Below are 21,835 nucleotides of genomic sequence, written 5' to 3' on the forward strand. Positions count from 1 at the left end.
CTAAACCAGCTCTGCAAGAAATATTAAGGGGACTCTGTAAAAGAAAGAGGAAGTCGGAGGAAACAATCCACAAAAACGGGGATTGAAAAGGTATAAGGATGACACTAAATTCTTATCTATCAAGAGTAAGTCTGAATGTGAATGGGCTTAATGATCCCATCAAAAGATGCAAGGTTTCAGACTGGATAAAAAAGCAAGACCGATCTATTTGCTGTTTACAAGAGACTCATGTTAGACATAAGGACACCTACAGCCTGAAAATAAAAGGTTGAAGAACCTTTAACCATTCAAATTGTCCTCAAAAGAAAGCAGGGGTAGCAATCCTCATATGAGATAAATTAAAGTTTATCCCAAAGACTGTAGTAAGAGATGAAGAGAGACACTATATCATACTTAAAGGATCTATCCAAAAAGAGGACCTAACAACCACGAATATTTATGCCCTGAATGCGAAAGCTGCCAAGCATATCAATCAATTAACAGGCAAAGTTAAGACATACTTAGATAATAATACACTTATACGTGGAGACGTGAACACAGGGATTTCTGTAATTGATAGATCTTCTAAGCACAACATCTCAAAAGAAACAAGAGCTTTTTTTTAAATAATTTATTTATGATAGTCAGAGAGAGAGAGAGAGAGGCAGAGACACAGGCAGAGGGAGAAGCAGGCTCCATGCACCGGGAGCCCGACGTGGGATTCGATCCCGGGTCTCCAGGATCGCGCCCTGGGCCAAAGGCAGGCGCTAAACCGCTGCGCCACCCAGGGATCCCGACAAGAGCTTTAAATGACACGTTGGACCAGATGGATTTCTCTGATATTTACAGAACTTTACATCCAAACACAACTGAAAACACATTCTTCTCAAGTGGACATGGAACTTTCTCCAGAATAGACCACATACTGGGTCACAAATCAGGTCTCAACTGATACCAAAATACTGGGATTGTCCCCTGCATGTTTTCAGATCATACTGCTCTGAAAATAAAACTAAATCACAAGAAGTATAGAAGTATTTCAAAAACGTGGAGGTTAAAGACCATCCTGCTAAAAGATGAAAGGGTCAACCAGGAAATTAGAGAAGAATTAAAAATGTTCCTGGATACTAATTAGAATGAAGATACAGCTGTGCAAAATTTTGAGGATACAGCAAAAGCAGTCCTGAGGGGAAATACATCGCAATACAATCATCCATCAAAAAACTAGAAAAACGCAAATACAACGTCAACCTTGCACCTAATGGAGCTGCGGAAGGAACAGCAAATAAAGCCTTCACCCAGCAGAGGAAGAGAGTTAATAAAGATTTGAGCAGAACTCAATGAAATAGAGACCAGAAGAATTGTGGAACAGATGAACAAAACCAGAAGTTGGTTCTTTGAAAGAATTAATAAGATAGATAAACCATTAGCCAACCTTATTAAAAAGAAGAGAAAGAAGACTCAAATTAATAAAGTCATGAATGAAAAAGGAGAGATCACCACCAATACCAAGGAAATACAAATGATCTTACAAACTTATGAGCACCTTTACGCCAATAATTTAGGCAACCTAGAAGAAATGAATGCATTTCTGGAAAACCACAAACTACCAAAACTGGAACTGGAAGAAATAGAAAACTGGAACATGCTGATCACCTGGGAGGAAAATGAAGCAGTCATCAAAAACCTCCCAAGACCCAAATGTCCAGGGCCAGATGGCTTCCCAGGGGGAATCTAGGAAACGTTTAAAGAAGAAACCACACTTATTCTACTAAGCTGTTTGGAAAGATAGAAAGAAATGAATAACAACAAACTGATTCTATGAGGCCAGCATCACCTTAACTCCAAAACCAGACAAAGACCCCACCAAAAAGGAGAACTATAGACCAATATCACTGATGAACATGGATGAAAAAATCTCAACAAGATACTAGCCAATAGGATCCAACAATACATTAAGAAGTGTATTCACCATCACCAAGTGGGATGTATCCCCGGGATGCAAAGCTGGTTCAACACTTGTAAAGCAATCAATGTGATTCATCGTATCAGCAAGAGAAAAAACAAGAACCATATGATCCTCTCAATGGATGCAGAGAAAGCATTTGACAAAGTACAGCATCCATTCTTGATCAAAACTCTTCAGAGTATAGGGATAGAGGGAATATTCCTCAGCATCTTAAAAGCCATCTACGAAAAGCCCACAGCAAATATCATTCTCAATGGGGAAACACTGGGAGCCTTTCCCATAAGATAAGGAACAAGACAGGGATGTCCACTCTCCCCACTGCTATTCAACATAGTATTAGAAATCCTAGCCTCAGCAATCAGACAACAGAAATAAATAAAAGGCATTCAAATTGGCAAAGAAGTCAAACTCTCCCTCTTCACAGATGAGATGGTACTGTACGTAGAAAACCCAAAAGACTCCAGCCCAAGATTTCTAGAACTCCTACAGCAATTCGGCAGAGTGACAGGATAGAAAATCAATGTCCATAAATCAGTGGCATGTCTACACTAAGAGTGAGACTGAAGAAAGAGAAATTAAGGAGTCAATCCCATTTACAATTGCACCCAAAAGCATAAGATACCTAGGAAGAAACCTAACCAAAGAGGTAAAGGATCTATACCCTAAAAACTACAGAACACTTCTGAAAGAAATTGAGGAAGACACAAAGAGATGGAATAATGTTCCATGTTCATGGATTGGAAGAATTAATATTGTGAAAATGTCAATGGTACCCAGGGCAATGTACACATTTAATGCAATCCCTATCAAAATACCATGGACTTTCTTCAGAGAGTTGGAATAAATCATCCTAAGATTTGTGTGGAATCAGAAAAGACCCTGAATAGCCAAGGGAATAATAAAAGAAACCATATCTGGGGCATCAATGCCAGATTTCAGAATGTACTACAAAGCTGTGGTCATCAAGACAGTGTGGTACTGGCACAAAAACAGACATATAGATCAATGGAACAGACTAGAGAACCCAGAAGTGGACCCTCAACTTTATGGCCAACTAATATTCCACAAAGCTGGAAAGACTATCCTCTGGATAAAAGACAGTCTCTTCAATAAATGATGCTGGGAAAAGTGGACATCCACATGCAGAAGAACGAAACTAGACCACTCCCTTTCACCATACACAAAGATAAACTCAAAATGGATGAAACATCTAAATGTGAGACAAGATTCCATCAAAATCCTAGAGGAGGACACAGGCAACACCCTTTCTGAACTTGGCCACAGCAACATCTTGCAAGACATATGCATGAAAACAAGAGAAACAAAAGCAAAAATGAACTATTGGGACTTCATCAAGATAAGAAGCTTCTGCACAGCAAAAGAAACAGTCAGCAAAACTAAAAGACAACCGACAGAATGGGAGAAGATATTTGCAAAGGACCTATCAGATAAAAGGCTAGTTTCCAAGATCTATAAAGAACTTATTAAACTCAACAGCAAAGGAACAAAGAATCCAATCGTGAAATGGGCAAAAGACATGAACAGAAATTTCAGAGGAAGACATAGACATGGCCAACTTGCACATGAGAAAATGCTCTGCATCACTTGGCATCAGGGAAATACAAATCAAAACCACAATGAGATCCCACCTCACACCAGTGAGAATGGTGATAATTAACAAGACAAGAAACACAATTGTTGGAGAGGATGTGGAGAAAGGGGAACCCTCTTGCACTGTTGGTGGGATTGTGAACTGGTACAACCACTCTGGAAAACTGTGTGGAGTTTCCTCAAAGAGTTAAAAATAGATCTGCCCTTCGACCCTGCAATTGCACTGCTGGGGATTTACCCCAAAGATACAGATGCACTGAAACGCCGGGACACCTGCACCCCAATGTTTATAGCAGCCATATCAACAGTAGCCAAACTTTGGATGGAGCCTCAGTGTCCATCGAAAGATGAATGGATAAAGAAGATGTGGTTTATGTATACAATGGAATAATACTCAGCCATTAGAAAAAACAAATACCCACCATTTGTTTTGACGTGGATGAAACTGGAGGGTATTATGCTGAGTGAAATAAGTCAATCGGAGAAGGACATACATTATATGGTCTCATTCATTTGGGGAATATACAAATTATCGAAAGGGAATAAAGGGAAAGGAGAGAAAATGAGTGAAAATTAAATAGATGGGGATGTCACTGAGAAATTCTAGGTCCTTAAAAGGTTTAGAATCTAAAAGACATTAAAGCATTCATTTAGCAAAGATGATATTCATTCTTAGTTAAGATAATATTTTATGTATGTTTTTTCTTTTCTTTTTTTTTAGAAATGCAGTATCCTTATATTTTTCACTTACTCTGAATTAAGTTGAATATGAATGCCATATTTTATAATTTGTATTAAAGAAAAACTTAAACAGGTAAGGTTCAGGAGTTCAAGAGGTAAATTTAACTCTTATGTAAACATTTGCAATAAATCCAAAGTTGACAAATATTCTGACACTTAATATATTTAAGGTTTAAATCTTCTTGTATTTTGTATTCAAAATAACCTTCAAACATTTACATAATGCTATGAACCAAAAATAAAGGGCCTCAGAGGACAGACCTAATCTCCATGGTATATGTGAACCATATTATATCGGGCTAGGTATACAATATGTATATATGCTAGTGAAACTGCTTGATGATAGGTCTGAAGCACCATCATATTTGACAGAAGTATTTTTTTATTCTTCTAGACACATCTTATGACATTAAGAATGTTCAATGTAAGTATTAAAATAGAATAAGACAAGTATTTTGAGATAAAATAAGTATTTGTTCTGTGATTTAACATTTATCTTTTCCCTTCTTCTTTTTTCTTTTTTTTGATATCTTTTTTCTTTTTTAAAAGAGGTTTCCTGAACATGGTTGCTTGGGTCAAACCATGGGTCTTCTTCTCATGAGCTATGTAAGCCTAGGCAAGTCATGTAAGCTCTGTACTATGTTTTTTTGTTTTTGTTTTTTAACTGTAAAAGACCTTATAGCATTATTTTTAAGACTAAATATGTGCATAGATATACATATATACATATATATGTGTGTATGTACATATACACACATAATGCATATACACACAAGTGCTTGAAACAGAGTAAGCACAATATTAGTGACTTATTTTTATTGTACTTACCGTGGTATAGAAAGGTAATGTACTTACCGTGGTATAGAAAGAAAATAGAAAGGTAATGGAAAAAATAACCAAGTTTTCATAGTTGTCCCTTTCTTACTTTCTGCTTTGCTTTGACCAAACTTTAGACAGGTATCTCTGTTTCTTACAAGCCCCTGAGTCCTGTTTGCCCCTAAGCTATAAGCAAGCACTAATAAAGTAGAACATGTCTCCTTTTCAAGGTTTCCTGGGAATCATCTGTCTGCAGTGAGACACTTTTTTTTGGACCTCACTGTTCATTTATCTTGCTTGTCCAGTTTCTTAAAATATTCTGTTTTCCCTTAACAACAACAACAAAAACATTCATTTATCTGTTGAGTTTTAAGAACCTTGTAGATTTCTTAGATCAGAGTCTTCTCCCTATTCTGAGTAAAGTCTCTCCCTAAGTCCAGATTTGCTTTCATTTGACATATATATATATATAAAATTTTCATTTGACATTTATATATGTATATATATATATCTTTTAATAGAAATAATACATTCCATTGCTAATTATATTGTGATTATGTTTTTATATCTACTATTGCTGTGTTTTGTTTTAAAATTTAATGACCCAGTGTTTTCTGAACAGGAAAATGAGTTCACCCCCAGAGTTCTGTAAATAGAATCCTATTTTTTTTTAAACCAATACATTTTCCTATTTGTAGGATAGCTACATTAGATAAAAGTTGCCAATATTTCTGTTGTTCAAAATTCTCGGCTTTTAAATAACTGAACAGGCCCACTTCTAAAGTTATAGAATGGTTGAGAATGTTAGAATACTAAAATCTCTAGAACTTCTCTCCCTCTCTCTCCCTCTCTCTTATTCACTTTATATAGCTAGTAATATTTTACTACCCTTTTTTCCCTCCTTTTAATTTGAAATCTCTTTTATGATCTTTTGCTTCCTTGGAGTAGCTGACTCTCAAAAAGACATCACTCAAAAGCCACAGTGATAATTTAGACAGGCATTTGAAAACTGTCAGATATATATATTCATTGAAAATTCTCTAGTACATTATTTTAGTTTATTTCTCAAATATTAATAAGATTTATTTTGACATTCTAGACAGGATTTATTTTCAGGTAGTTCTCACCCTTGATAAAGACATTCAAGACTAACATTTCTGACATAACCGAGACCACCCTTTGGCAAGTTCCTTTTCAAACACAAAATTTGGTCTCTTAAACTAGACTAGGATACATCCATCTTAAAGATTATGCTCCCATTTAACCTAGCATAAAGTTATGGTAACATTATGGTTCTAATATCACAGCTTTTAACACTTGTTGAATTTAGTTTCCAAAATATCTTCCATCAGAAGCTCAAGGGAAAATTTCTTTCAACCCCACAACATGGTGAGGAAACCAATTCATAATTCTAGGAAAGATTAAATGCCAGTGAACAGTTCAAAAACTGTTTATTTTAGTGGTGTTGTAGTTTAACTAATGAGGTAACTAAAATTTAACAATATGTTTGAGATAGTTTATTTTTTAAACTGAGAAAACCAATTTTTTCTAGACAACTAGACTATCCATATATATAAGCAGAACTTAAAATTTTCACCTTGAAACATGACATCCTAAAACTTTGAATATCAATTTACTGATTAACTATGTTTGTTTAGTTTAGTTATCCTACTTTCCTTGTGATCCTATCAGATATCATCATGCTTCATATTCACGGATTTTTGCTGTGAAAGCCAAATTGTGAATTGACAACGAAATGGTCCCTTTTATTGCTAAAATTAATAATAAAATAACTATTCACAGAATATTCACAAAGTAATGCTTTAAGCAGAATGTTGTTTTGGCACAGTGGGAAAAGAAAAGTGTTGGTCAAAAATAAAATTAATTAAATTAAATTAAATTAAATTAGTTTGAAAATTGCATCCAGGACTGTGTAAATGATACAAAATGTGGATACAGTTCAGTTTGAAGATCTTTTAAGGTAGAATCACAACATATATCATCTTAAATACTTATAGTTTTAAGGCCATGGAGTAAATACTGTGGTTTCAAAATATTAAGAAAAAATAGTACAATATATTTTGAAATCAATTTTCTTTTAAATTTATAATCTTACCTTCCCTGCTGTTTTCCCCTCAGACTTCCACTGATTTAGGATAAAATGGAGGCAAAGGAAGCAAAGGAAAACAAAACAAAATTGAAAATCAGCTCTAATTTGTTATTGCAAATATATTTCTTAATGCCAATATTCTATGTCCAATAGTAAAAAATTCTGTTCTTCTGAAACTGTCTTCAACTTCTGCTTTCTTCAGTCATTTCATAAGGGGATATCACGACATTATAAATCTCATGTACCAGTATGAGAGCCATATAAGAAATCTTGGATCAGCATTACAAAACTCAGTTATATATTTAGCCCACATAGGCTTTTGTGAAGAAAAGACATGCCTCCAATTAGATATTCTCTTACTTATATTACTTATTTTTCATTAACTTTTAATGAATAAGCCTTTACCTGAAGCATGAATGCATTTCTTAAAAAAAGAACTAGGTTGGTTGGAATACATGAATTAGGAATAAACATAAGAAACATCTAAAAGACATTAAGTATTATCTCTAAGTGTTAATTTTGGTAGTTCTTAGGAACACCTTAATTAGATTCTGTTCAACTGAATTATGTTCTTTTTTTTTTTTTCTCATTGTAGCTGTGGTGTTTGGTTATTTTGTTCCTTTTTACTTAAAACTTCTTTTTTAAAATTCCCTTTCAACCTCAGGAGACAGGTTAAATTAATTTTCAAGACTCCAAAAACATTTAGGCCATTAGTCCCTTCTTCATTCTTCTTTGTAGACGATGAATATACCATATCATAAATGATCAAATTTCTACATTTCTAGATACTTTTGCTCCCAAAAGTCTTTTCTCCTAAAATTTTATCTCCATTTCTTGTCATTTTAACAGCTACACAAAATGTTCTCTGAGAGCCTCCTTGATTACAATGAATCACAAGAAAAAAAGGGGGGTAGAGCTGGGTTGATTTTGAAATAAGGGTAAATACAAATACAGATACAATTAACATAGCCAGAGATTGCTCTATATTTTTAATAACTTATTCTCAGAAAGTATGCATTTTTTCCTGTCATTTTAGCGTAACTTGTGTTCACAACATGGACATTTAAACAAGTATCTAGACATGGGCAAAAATCATTTATTCAAGAAATCAAAGTGTACTTTTTTTCACCCGTTCCATTTTGGGTATTGATGTTTACCCTAAGATATTCACACTTTTCTTGTGTTGAACAAATTCAGCCTTCAATGGCTCAGTATTAGAATTATATTCAGGAAGGGATACCCTTAGAATGATGACTTCCATAATCTCTTTCAAGAAAATATCCATGGTTTCAGTGCCTTTAAATAATAGATATCTACATCTCTTATCATTATGAATAATAATTCTTAAATAGTAGGTTAAGGGCAGCTGGGTGGCTCAGCAGTTTAGTGCCACCTTCAGCCAAGGGTATGATCCCAGAGACCCGGGATCCAGTCCCACAATGGGTTCCCTGCATGGAGCCTGCTTCTCTCTCTGCCTGTGTGTGTGTGTGTGTGTGTGTGTGTGTCTCATTACTAAATAAATAAAAAAAAACTTAAAAAAATAGGCTAAAATTTTCAACTTTCTAATAGAAATAAAGTCATAAACAAAAAAGTCTTTAAGGATATAATATTAAAATACTATTCTCTATTTTGCAGCAGCACAATAGATCTTTTTATGGTTGTTCCATTAAGATTTACTTGCAATAACAACAGATTTTATTTTTCTCTTTTAATTTTTTTTATTGGAGTTCAATTTGCCAAAATATAGCATAACACTCAGTGCTCCTCCTCACCACAGTAATGAAAAAAGACAAGTTCAGAATGTGTTTGTTTCCCTAAATTTTATATTTTAACTAAAAGCATTTCTTGTGCCGTGCTACTTTTGCTTTTATTTGAAAATTGTTATCGTGAAAAGGTTAAAATAGATCAAGTGTGAAATATCAAAAAGGATCGTCTTTGCATTAATCCACACCACAGATACAACACAATCTGCCACCATAAGTGGGTCCTATTTGGTAACATCTAGATGAGCATTAGAATTAAAAGTAAGCATAGAAATATATTGGCAGGCATGTAAATAGGATGACAAATTGATACCAGTTTTGATGATAGAAATATTAAAAAAATAATAAATGCTGGAAGAAAAAAAAACATGCCAAAAAGCAATTCCTACTTTGACAGAGACATGGATTTTTAATCCCCTTATTTAAAAATTGACCCCAAAATAATCAACACTAAATCAACAAAATCGTTGTCCAAACTAAATTATATATAGTGAGGGAGGGAAAAAAAAATAACAGGTCTGAATGTTATAAGCTCAGAATTTTCCAATAGTATATATTTGTCATGTAGTTTCATATGTTCTTATTAACCTCCTGATGTGAACAAGTTCTTACTACTGTTGTGGAGGGAGACCTTCCTCTGCTTTATGGTCCTTCTAGCTGGACATAAAATCGAATTGACAAGAGACAGATTAATGGAAGAAAATAAAATGTAGTAGGGATAAGGACAACCCACATAGACAATGAAATTCTAAAGACAATGAGGCAACATGAAGTTTATATGAACTAAGGAGAGGGGTAGGGTCTGGATATACAAAGGGGAGAGAGCCATTAGCAGGAAAAGGAAAGGACATATTTCAAAAACACAAATGTTTCCCTATAATGTAGGTACATTTCTTACATAAAAGGGAATCTCTGTTAAAAGTTCTCTTCTTGGTGCAGGCTTTCCTTTCCAAAGTAAATTTAGGCAGCTGAGAGGAGACAGAGAACTTTTCCTGCATCTGATGCATTTTGATTACTTTTAATTCAAAATAATCTTTATGCCAAAGTGGCCCATCTTGAAGCAGCCTGCCCTTGGCCCTTTCCCTACTAATAAATGAATATTTCTCATATTATATCAGATTTTCTAGATTGTTAGAGATGATTGAGTATAACTGATGAAAAGTAGGAAGAAGATATATTATACAAGAGAAGTAACAAAATTTGTTAATGTCAAGAATATGATCCAACTAGGAAAACATTCCATTTTTTTAGTCCATTCTCTTTTATGTAACACAGTATTAGTGGACAAAATGGAAAATGGTGGGAGATAAATTACAATGAAGAGTGATCCATGTATACACTGAGGTGGTAGCAGTATCAGTACAGTTGAAAGAAAGTCAAATTATTTGGGTATTCTTCAAATCTATGTGCTTTTGTGACTAGTGGAAACCAGATATTATAATTGTGTCCCTTTTAGGCATGTGCATTCAGAGTGAACACAATGAGCACAAAGGTTGAGGTTAATACAAGAAGAGATCTATGGCTCAAAAGGGTATTACTACATACAGTCAGTTTCTCTGGAAAATTCTACTTTTTTTTCCCATCTCCAGGTTTACTACTTCTGTTTTCCCTTCCCTTCCCTTCCCTTCCCTTCCCTTCCCTTCCCTTCCCTTCCCTTCTCTTCTCTTTTCTCTTCTTTTTCTTTCTTTCTTTTTCTTTCTTGTGTAAAGTATAGCTGTTATCTTCACTTATTTCATGTAGGGTTTCCTCTGTATTGTTACCACTAACAGAGTAACTGTCCTCTTAAATAAAACCATTAGGAATTTCTCATCACTTAGATTAATAATAAAAGGGAGCAAGACTAGAATCAGAAGTCAAGGAAGTCACATCCTTATGCACAGGTAACAAAGAGGCAGAGGCCTACTAGAGGATCAAACATTAGAGCTTATCCTAAAACACTACCTTGCCTGCTGATTATGAAAGAAATAGAACAAAACATGTATAAGAGACAATGCACTTGGTGAACACAGATTTATTTTAAAAGTTGATCTCAATTCTCACTCAAAACAGCACTAACTACCACTAAATTTTTTTCAGCTGGATTAAGTGCAAAATCAACTTGAGATGTCCAGTAATGGTCAAGATTTAACAAAAAGCACTTATCAGAATGACAGTGGTGGTATTATGATAGTACCTTTTCTAAAGGGCATGGGCAAGGGCAGCCCTGGTGGCGCAGCAGTTTGGCGCCACCCACAGCCTGGGGTGTGATCCTGGAGACCTCGGATCGAGTCCCACATCGGGCTCCCTGCATGGAGCCTGCTTCTTCCTCTACCTGTGGCTCTGCCTCCCTCTCTCTCTGTGTCTATGAATAAATAAATAAAATCTTAAAAAAAAACTGGGGGCAGGGTATGAGCAAAATGAAAATACTTCCCACTATGAACACATATTACATCCTGAATAAATATTTGCCTAAAAGATGAATGAAACTGCAGAAGATTTTTTTTTTATCCTTGTGTATGTGTGTGAGTATATTCATGTGTGTTTATAGCATAACAAACTGAAAGGCTATGGAGACTGTATCTACTAATACTCCACCAGTTGGAATGCCCCCCAATCTGCATTTTAAGAATATTACAACTTTAAGTATAATTTTTACTTGACTAATTCTCCATACAAATATCATGGCCAAGTTGTTTTTTGTCTTTTGTTTTGTTTTGTTTTAGTAAATTGACACATGTGACCTAGAATGCTATTGATTTTAAAGGGAAGACATTAGTGAATGTAATAATAATAATAATAATAATAATAATAAGCTTAAATGTCTTCCTCAACATATTTGTTTACTACTTATCTCCTTTCTAGGATATAAATAACTATTTCAAAAGAACACACTTACGAGAATGTATCTAGGTATTTTTGTGTCCTTATTATGCTCCTAAACTTAAGACTAGCATAAATGTTGTATAGATAATATTGATGCATCAGTAAATAAAACATGAAATTTGAAATGAGAAGACATATGTTTCAGTCTTTGGTCTACAAGTAGCTGAATGATCTTATTCAACCAAAATTTAGAAAACTGTATCTTCCTTCTACACTAACCCCAGGGCATTAACTACATTGATGATAATAATGCTGATAATGATTGTGACAATGACAGGAACACTATTGCTACAACTATCACTGCCACTATTATAATTGCCTATAATTTATTGAGTATGAATCAAATTTAGTAAATGCTTTACAACTATCATTTTATTTTATTCTTACAGAGGCACTTTGATGTGGGAAAATAATCATTCCCATTTTGAAGCTGCTTGATAAAAATATGGCATATCAGTTGAAACTATGTTTCATTTTTAATTGTTTGAATTTTGCATGAAAATATCTTTGCTGCTAAAGACATATGTAACGACTCTAATACAATTTTAAATTACAGATGGTAAGTGATGAATCACTAGATGCTACTCTTGGAACTAATACTACACTATATGTTAACTAACTAGATTTAAATAAAAAACTTGAACATAAAATAAATAAAATAGTTACAGATGATCTTAACATGTCATTCTTGTGAAATGTGAAAACAAATTGTTGCATTGAGTCTATTAAAGCTTATAGATGAAGACTTTTTTTTTTTCAGTGCAATAGCTACCAGACTGCTTAATCTGTGAATACTGGTTTTCATATTAGATGAAGCATAACAAAATAGATCTATCATAAAAATAAGAATTTTAAAGCTCCTTATATACTATCCTTTATATCATACTTACAGATGGACAAAGGGTATTTTAAAATACTGTTACTAGTTATTTGGATGGATCTCAAATGAAAGTTTAATGCTACTATAGTCATTTTACATAAATAGTACTTAAGCATGTAGCTTTCTTTTTTTTTTTTAAGATTTTATTTATTTATTCATGATAGAGAGAGAGAGGCAGAGACACAGGCAAGGGAGAAGCAGGCTCCACGCAGGGAGCCTGATGTGGGACTTGATCTCAGGTCTCCAGGATCACGCCCTGGGCCAAAGGCAGGCGCCAAACTGCTGCACCACCCAGGGATCCCCTAGCATGTAGCTTTCTGATAGAGATTTAAACCTTGGACTTAGTTGCATTTTTTTAATTTATCCTTAAGTTTTAGTTTTAATCTAATAATACCTACTTTACAACAAAGTTATAATAATTATCTGGTATCCGTTGTTATCATTTGCTTGTTTTCTAGGTGGAAAGTGATATTCTTTTCTGGGATTATCATAGTCTTCTTGAGCTCTTACTTGATTACTGATAAAGTGTGAGAACTAGGTTCTTGTCTCACAGAGTCAAAGAATGAATGTCACAGACAAAGGAGAGTGAGTAAAGCAATAGAAATTTATTAAGCAAGGAGACAGAGAAGGTTCTTAGGAGGCAGAGGGATCCTGACAGGGCTGGCTTGTAGTGTTGGTTGAAAGCCAACAAGGGAACCTAAAGCCTTTTAACATCTCTATTGATATCATGATTGAGTAAGGAATAGTGTTAACACCTTCAATGGCTTACTTCCTTTTTAGGGTCTGGTAATTCTTTGCAAGTCACAAGTAGCTGTTATAGACCCCACCTTTGATACCTAAGACAGGATGCCCTGGTTTGTATCTCAGGTTTCCTTTCCTCTCCACATTTTTGGGATTTTTGTGAGTCTGATTCCCTGGCCCCCTACATATCTCTCCCTACCTAGTCCTGCCACTCCCTTATGCATTGATATATAATCTCTATTTCAAACTCCTCTAGTAATTCCAAGCTGAAGTTCTACTTTCACTGCATTTTTTGGGTAGAATTTTCAACTTTATTTCAAATCATTTAAGAAAACTGAAACTGAAACCTCTTTGTTTTTCCCCAGTTGAACTCATTGTTTTTAGGTTTGTGAGGTTTCATTAAGCCTGTCTTGACACTATCAAATCAAATGAAGTATAATGCATATAGTGAGTAGAGAGCATTCTCCAAAAATTTATGTCCATTGGAATCTCAAAATTGTATCTTATTTGGAAGTAATATCTTTGCAGCTATAATTAGTTAAGGATCTTGGAATGAAATCATCCTGGATTTAGGGATTCCTTAAATTCAATGTCCAGTGTGTATATAGGAAAAAGACACGCACAAACAGGAAGAAGGTCATGTGATTATGAAGGCAGAGATTGGAGTGATGGCAGCTACAAGTTAAAGAATGCAGCAGAAGCTGGAAGATGGAAGGAATTAGAATTGCTAAATGCCAGCAGAAGCTGGAAGAAGCTAGGAATTAATCTTCCCTACAGCTTTTAGAGGGAGCATGGCACTAAGGACACTTTGATTTCAGAGTTCTGGACTGCAGAAGGACAAAAGACTAAGTTTCTGTTATTTTAAGCAACTGATGTTTGTGGTAATTTGTTATTGAAGTGCTATTAAAAATCCAATTAATCAAAAGTATATACTTTCATTTCAGGAAAAAAAGCACTAAAATATAAAATGGATTGTTTTATTCTATAATTTCTCAAACCAAAATACTTTCGAAGACTATTAACCACAAATCAATGCATTTTGTATATTTAAGTTTCTGGAGGACTGGAATGATTATAAGTAAATTTAGTACAATGGAAAGATTATCCGATTTTGAATAACCAGATATAGGTTCCAGTCCCAGATTATTCATTCAACTTTAAGACATTTAGCAAAAGCTTATTTGGTACTACATTCAAATTTTCTAAGTGGTAGAAAAATGAATGGAATAAGACCCTTGCCCTACAGGACTTCACAATTTAACAGGGAAGTCAGATGTAGCAAGTGATAATTATAATATTTTAGATGTTATAATGGCCAGATGAATAAAATGCTATCATACCACAAGGGAGCAAAGAACTGTGTGACAATGAGCAAGTCCTTTGACTTCTAAATCTCAGTTTGTTAATTCTTAAAATGGAAATAACAGTAACAAATCATATCCTTTCTATTTGTAGATACTTTTTTGAAAGTCAAATAAAATCTTTTTTCTTGATTATTCTTTTGGACTTTTTTCTCATCTCCCAAGTATTTTTAACAGTTACTATTTGTAAGAGTTCTGTAAATCAGACACCGGGGATCCCTGGGTGGCTCAGTGGTTTAGCGCCTGCCTTTGGTCCAGGGTGTGATCCTGGAGTCCTGGGATCAAGTCCCACATCAGGCTCCTTGCATGGAGCCTGCTTCTCCCTGTCTGTGTCTCTGCCTCTCTCTCTCTCTCTCTCTCTGTCTCTCATGAATAAATAAATAAAATCTTAAAAAATATCAGAAACTTTCAAGTATTTAACATATATTTTCTGAATTAATCCTTGAAATAGTCCATAATTCTAATACAATTATTCTAATTTTACATGTATAGAAATTTAGGTATAAAGACTTATACTATGTTTCAAAATTGTATAAGATTGTAAATCAGGATGTAAATATTCTTTTCACCAGGGATTGCTGTATATCTTAGATATAAATACACAAAAAGTAAATATACTATTATGAATTAATGACTATGTACCCTAATATCTAGCAATAATAAACTAGATAATGAATAATATTTCAATATGCATGAATAATTCTGAATAAATATTATATATCCCTTATAGTACTCATTTCCTAATGATTATCTATGCTGATGGGGGAACAGAGGACTAGCTGAGGACAAAGCACATTGACAAGTTCTTGAAACAGAGAGAGTGACTTTCTTCTACAGACTCAAATGTCTCACTGTTCATACTTTGCTAAGGGCAGAAGGCAATCTTAGCCTGTCCTCCAGGAATCTGTAAGTCTATTTTAACATATAAAAATTCCTTTAAATTTCCTTTATCTCTAAACCCCCAAGGTACATGTTGGTGATCATTTCCCAAGCACATGGCCCACTGATAAACATCTGAAGGGTCTTATGACTCAGGTTCTATTAGACGGTAATAAGTGATCTTTTCCCAACAATAGCTAGCTCCCTCAAGAACCTGGAAACCTTGTTTCTAAAAGTCCTTAGAGAGTATGCTATTCTCAAACCCCTCCCAACTTCCAGGTATATAATCATCCATCACTCACAGGCTCAGGACAGCAGCTCTTCCTGCCCATGGGTCCTGTCCCTGTGTTTTAATAAAACCACCATTTTGCACCAAAGATGTCTCAAGAATTATTTCTTGGTTGTCAGCTCCAGGCCTCACCTATATTCAGAAAACTTCATCATATGCTAGAGAAAAAGCATTCAGTTATGTTTCTACAAAGTAACCATTTGCATCAATTTTACTATTAGGTAATTACATTGATATTTACTAACTAGATCTAAGTTAAGTTTCTTTAAAAAATTTCCAACTACATGTATATTAACTATTAGAATATTCATTGTTTTCACATATGCAAGTAACACGACCAGCTCCAGAATCTGGAGCCTTTAGTATTAGTTTATTAATGTAAGCAACTACATGATTTCTTTAATGTAAGCAACTACTAAATTTAAATATTGAGCAATTTTCCAATTCAACCATTTTAGTTCCTAGCCCAGTTTCCATCTGGTTAATTCAGATGCATTGTATGTAAGGAAAGCATTTTATGTGTGGAGAAAAGACCAAGGATTCACAATCTATCTCCTATTCAGGGTAAGAAGGAGTATTCAATATGAACATTTCTAACTTTACATGAATTAATTCACCAGGCTAGTTACTAAAGATAAATTGATTGCCAAGATAGAAATAGCTATCTTTGCTCTTCATAAAGAACAAGAGTATAGATAATTACAGTACTTTTGATAACAGAATAGTTTGGAAGTTTTTCTTCATTAATAGAAGTAATATGGGCAACAAAAGCAGAAGGGAATGTAAATTAAATTAAATGTCCTCGCAGTCCATTGACAAATACTAGAAATAAGCAGAGTATAAAGTTTCCTCCAGGAAACTTCCAACTATCTTACTGTTAATGCTCTTTGTTAGAGGGAAAAACAACCTTAGCTTGACAATAGCAATGCCTCCAGTATCCTGTGAATCTTTAGCATATGAAAGTCCTTGTGAACCTCTCCCTCAGTCATTCCTCACAACCCCAGTGCAGCAGCTATTTCTGCCCACAGGTCCTGTCCCCATGCTTTAATAAAACCACCTTTTTGCACCAAAGACATCTCAAGAATTCCTTCTTGGCCATCAGCTCTAAACTCTAACAATAACACTGTTCCAAAACTACATCAGAAATATCCCTAGGGGTGCCTGGGTGGCTCACTCAGTTAAGCAACTGCCTTCTGCTCAGGTCATGATCCCAGAGTCCTGGAATTAAGCACTATGTGGGGCTCCCTGCTCAGCTAGGAACCTGCTTCTCCCTCTCACTCTACCTCTTTACCCTGCTTTAGTGCTTCCTAAGAAGTAAAAAACTAAAAAACTAAAAAAATAATAAATAAAAAAAGAAGTATCCTTGTAGAATTTTATCTCTCAGAGAATAATTTCAAATCATTTAGTTAGAGGTATAGCAGATAAATAGTGAACACTAATTAAAAGCACAATTTATTATTTACCATAGTTCAATTCCAATATCTATGATGCTGCTGGGTTTCTATAACAGAAATAAAAACACTCCTCTTGAGTGATCCATGGAGCCTTGAATTATCAAATACTCACATTAAAACTGCATAAGATAGGATGTGAGTTTTATTTTAAAAGGTCTATCATTCCCCAGAGGCTCATTCACCTCAGGAATCTTCCCAGTATTTAGCTCTTAAAGTCTCTAAAATATTTTAAGTGTGTACATTTTTTTTTTTACTACTTTGTGAATCTGGCATGTAGATTTTCATTTTTGCCCCAATTTCCCACATTAATGTTATTTTCAGCTTCTAATTCAACATAAAACAGCAGATGATTCCATTTAACCCCAACTGACTTTATTCTTAGCAGAGCTCTGTATTCATGGCATTTTTATTTTTATTATTGGCTATTTATCATTAGTATTTTTAGAAGAATGAGGGAGTTGTATTTCTTTGGGAGCTTTAACTATGGAATTCTATCCATCAACAAATGCTCATTGAATATCTATTGTGTGGCAGGCATAGTGTTTAAAATCATGGGCTCTGAAAATAGACTGCTTTGAGTTAGGGACAATGGGGCTAGGCAGAGCTAGGTAGGGGGCCAAGGAAGCAGGCTCACAAAAATCCCAAAAATGCTGAGATGTAAGAAAACCAGAGATAAGAGAACAAACCAGACCATCCTGCTCTAGGTGTGGACAGGGAGGGTGTCTTCTTTATATCAGTGATCTGTGACCAACAAATAACCAGATCCCAAAGAAGTAAACTATTAAACATGTTATCACTAGTACTTACTCAATGGTGATACAAGTAGGTAATGTTAAAAGGATTGCTTAACTATTCTAACTATTCTGTCTATTTGTAGAATACTGATTATTAAAACAACAGCTATATGATAAGGTGTCTGTGAGCTAATTGAGTTCATACTAAAGCACTTAATAGATGGTCATATAGTAAGCTGTCAACATACACTATTATTATCATTATTTTAATCACACACTGTGTGAAACATTGAGAACACTACGATAACCAGGAAGAATCTTCCTATCTATTGACAAAGTCAGTTACTAAAAAATATTTAGAGGGATCCCTGGGTGGATCAGGGGTTTAGCACCTGCCTTTGGTTCAGGGCGTGATCCTGGAGACCTGGGATCAAGTCCCACATCGGGCGACCTGCATGGAGCCTGCTTCTCCCTCTGCCTGTGTCTCTGCCTCTCTCTCTCTCTGTCTCTCATGAATAAATAAATAAAATCTTAAAAAAAAATTTAGAGATAATGAATGAATTAATTGCCAGTATATAACAAGAGTGCTTTGAGTGGTAGTAAAAGATTGTGAAAGGGAAAGCTTTTGCTTTGGGGTTCCATGTGAATTACTACCTCATGAAAATGAATTGAGGAGGGGAGGGGCAAGATGGTGGAAGCGTAGGGTCTCCAAATCATCTGTCTCCACCAAATTACCTAGAAAACCTTCAAATTATCCTGAAAATCTATGAAATCGGCCTGAAAATTAAAGAGAGAACACCTGGAATGCTTCAGTGAGAAGAATTCACGCTTCTGTCAAGGTACAAAGACGGGGAAAAAAGAAATAAAGAAACCAAAGGCCTCCGAGGGGGAGGGGCCCCGCGAGGAGCCGGGCTGAGGCCGGGGCGAGTGTCCCCAGGACAGGAGAGCCCTGTCCCAGAGAAGCAGGAGCTGCACCAATCTTCCGGGACGGAAAGGCCTCGCAGGGAGTTGGAGCAGGATCCCAGGAGGGCGGGGATGCCCTCAGGCTTCCAGGGACACTAACAGAGCACCTGTGCCCAGGGGAGAGCATGCCACACCCCACGGCCGAGCTTCCTAAAGGGCTGCAGTGCGCGCCGCTGGACCCAGGAGCAGCTCGGCGGTGACTCGGCGGAAAGGGGTTCCAGGGAGTTGGAGCAGGACCCCAGGAGGGCGAGGATGCCCTTGGGCTCCCTGGGACAGTAACAGCAGCTCGGAGGGGCTCCAGCGGCGGCTCTGTGGAGGGGGCTGCGCGGCCGGAGCGCGAATCCAACAGGGTGCCAGGACACAGCCCAGGATCCGGCCTCCCCCCGGGACAGGCAGAGGCCGGGAGGGCCCAGGACAGCAAGGACGCTCCTGCCCCAGCTGAGCAGATCAGCGGCCCCGCCCCAGAGCCTCCAGGCCCTGCAGACGGAGTTCCTGCCGGAGCTGAATCCAGGTTTCCAGAGCTGCCCCGCCACTGGGGCTGTTGCTCCTGGGGCCTCAAGGGGTAAACCACCCCCACTGAGGCCTGCACCAGGCAGGGGGCAGAGCAGCTCCCCCAAGTGCTAACACCTGAAAATCAACACAACATGCCCCTCCCCCAGAACACCAGCTAGACGGACAAGTTTCAGGGGAAATCAAGGGACTTAAAGTATACAGAATCAGAAGATACTCCCCCGTGGTTCTTTTTTGCTTTTCTTTTTTTTTGTTGTTGTTGTTTTGTTTTGTTTTGTTTTGCTTTTTGATTTGTTTTCTTCCCCCACCCTGTTGGGGCCAGGCGGGAAGGGAAACTCCTCAAGATGGCGGATACGCCAAAATGGCTGAGGTTCCTGTCACCACCTCCACTTGGGACGACAGCTTAAGCAGACCCTTACACCTCTCCTTTGGAATTCCCCAACCGAACCCAATGCCCTTCAAACCCCAGAGGAGGAAGTCACCTTTGACTGGTCGAATTGCAATCCTTCCTTTGCATAGTGAGGGTCACTCTGGTTGGATTGCAATCCTTCCTTTGCATATGAGCCAACCAATAGGAAACCGTTCTGCCTTACAACGTTATGTAAACCCCCTATCACCTTGTCTTGGCGCGACTTCCTCGACTCACTCTCTTTCCCCTGTGAGTCGTGGAACCTCGCCCGAGGGTGCCTGCAATAAAATCTGTTCTTGGACCCTCGCTTGCCTTGGCGGTCTCATTTCCAACTAGTTACTAAAAAACTTAACACACCCCTTTTTTCCCTTTCTTTCTTTTTTCTTTCTCTTTTTCTTCTTTTTTTTCTCTTTTTTTTCTCTTTCTCTATTCTTTCCTTCTCTCCTCTCTTTTTCTCCTTTTCCCAAAACAACTTGCTTTTGGCCACTCTGAACTGAGCAAAATGACTAGAAGGAAAACCTCACCTCAAAAGAATCAGAAACAGTCCTCTCTCCCACAGAGTTATAAAATCTGGATTACAATTCAATGTCAGAAAGCCAATTCAGAAGCACTATTATACAGCTACTGATGGCTCTAGAAAAAAGCATAAAGGACTCAAGAGACTTCATGACTGCAGAATTTAGAGCTAATCAGGCAGAAATTAAAAATCAATTGAATGAGATGCAATCCAAACTAGAAGTCCTAACGACGAGGGTTAACGAGGTGGAAGAACGAGTGAGTGACATAGAAGACAAGTTGATAGCAAAGAGGGAAACTGAGGAAAAAAGAGACAAACAATTAAAAGACCATGAAGATAGATTAAGGGAAATAAAAGACAGCCTGAGGAAGAAAAACCTACGTTTAATTGGGGTTCCCGAGGTCGCCAAAAGGGACAGAGGGCCAGAATATGTATTTGAACAAATTCTAGCTGAAAACATTCCTAATCTGGGAAGGGAAACAGGCATTCAGATCCAGGAAATAGAGAGATCCCACCCCCTAAAATCAATAAAAACCTTTCAACAACTTGATATTTAATAGTGAAGCTTGCAAATTCCAAAGATAAAGAGAAGATCCTTAAAGCAGCAAGAGACAAGAAATCCCTGACTTTTATGGGGAGGAGTATTAGGGTAACAGAAGACCTCTCCACAGAGACCTGGCAGGCCAGAAAGGGCTGGCAGGATATATTCAGGGTCTAAATGAGAAGAACATGCAACCAAGAATACTTTATCCAGCAAGGCTCTCATTCAAAATGGAAGGAGAGATAAAGAGCTTCCAAGACAGGCAGGAACTAAAAGAATATGTGACCTCCAAACCAGCTCTGCAAGAAATTTTAAAGGGGACTCTTAAAATTCCCCTTTAAGAAGAAGTTCAGTGGAACAATCCACAAAAACAAGGACTGAATAGATATCAGGATGACACTAAACTCATATCTGTCAATAGTAACTCTGAATGTGAATGGCCTTAAATGACGCCATCAAAAGGTGCAAGGTTTCAGACTGGATAAAAAAGCAGGACCCATCTATTTGCTGTCTACAAGAGACTCATTTGAGACAGAAGGACACCTACAGCCTGAAAATAAAAGGTTGGAGAACCATTTACCATTCAAATGGTCCTCAAAAGAAAGCAGGGATAGCCAACCTTATATCAGATAAACTAAAATTTACCCCAAAGACTGTAGTGAGAGATAAAGAGGGACACTATATCATACTTAAAGGATCTATCCAA

General features: G+C 36.5%; 1 protein-coding gene across 3 annotated transcripts in view; it reads right to left on the bottom strand.

Annotated features, from left to right (window-relative positions):
- PCDH11X (protocadherin 11 X-linked) overlaps positions 1-21,835 on the bottom strand; it is a 475,627-nt gene that overhangs the window by 273,346 nt on the left and 180,446 nt on the right. For 2 of the 3 annotated variants that reach the window (XM_077890191.1, XM_077890194.1), the window contains exon 5: positions 7,233-7,262. The exons of the other annotated variant lie outside the window; for it this stretch is intronic. In XM_077890191.1, the coding sequence (XP_077746317.1) occupies positions 7,233-7,262 (30 nt within the window). The remainder of the gene's footprint in view (positions 1-7,232; positions 7,263-21,835) is intronic. 3 annotated transcript variants of the gene reach the window in all.

The sequence above is a fragment of the Canis aureus genome, chromosome X (genome assembly GCF_053574225.1).
Source record: "Canis aureus isolate CA01 chromosome X, VMU_Caureus_v.1.0, whole genome shotgun sequence".
NCBI lineage: Eukaryota > Metazoa > Chordata > Mammalia > Carnivora > Canidae > Canis > Canis aureus.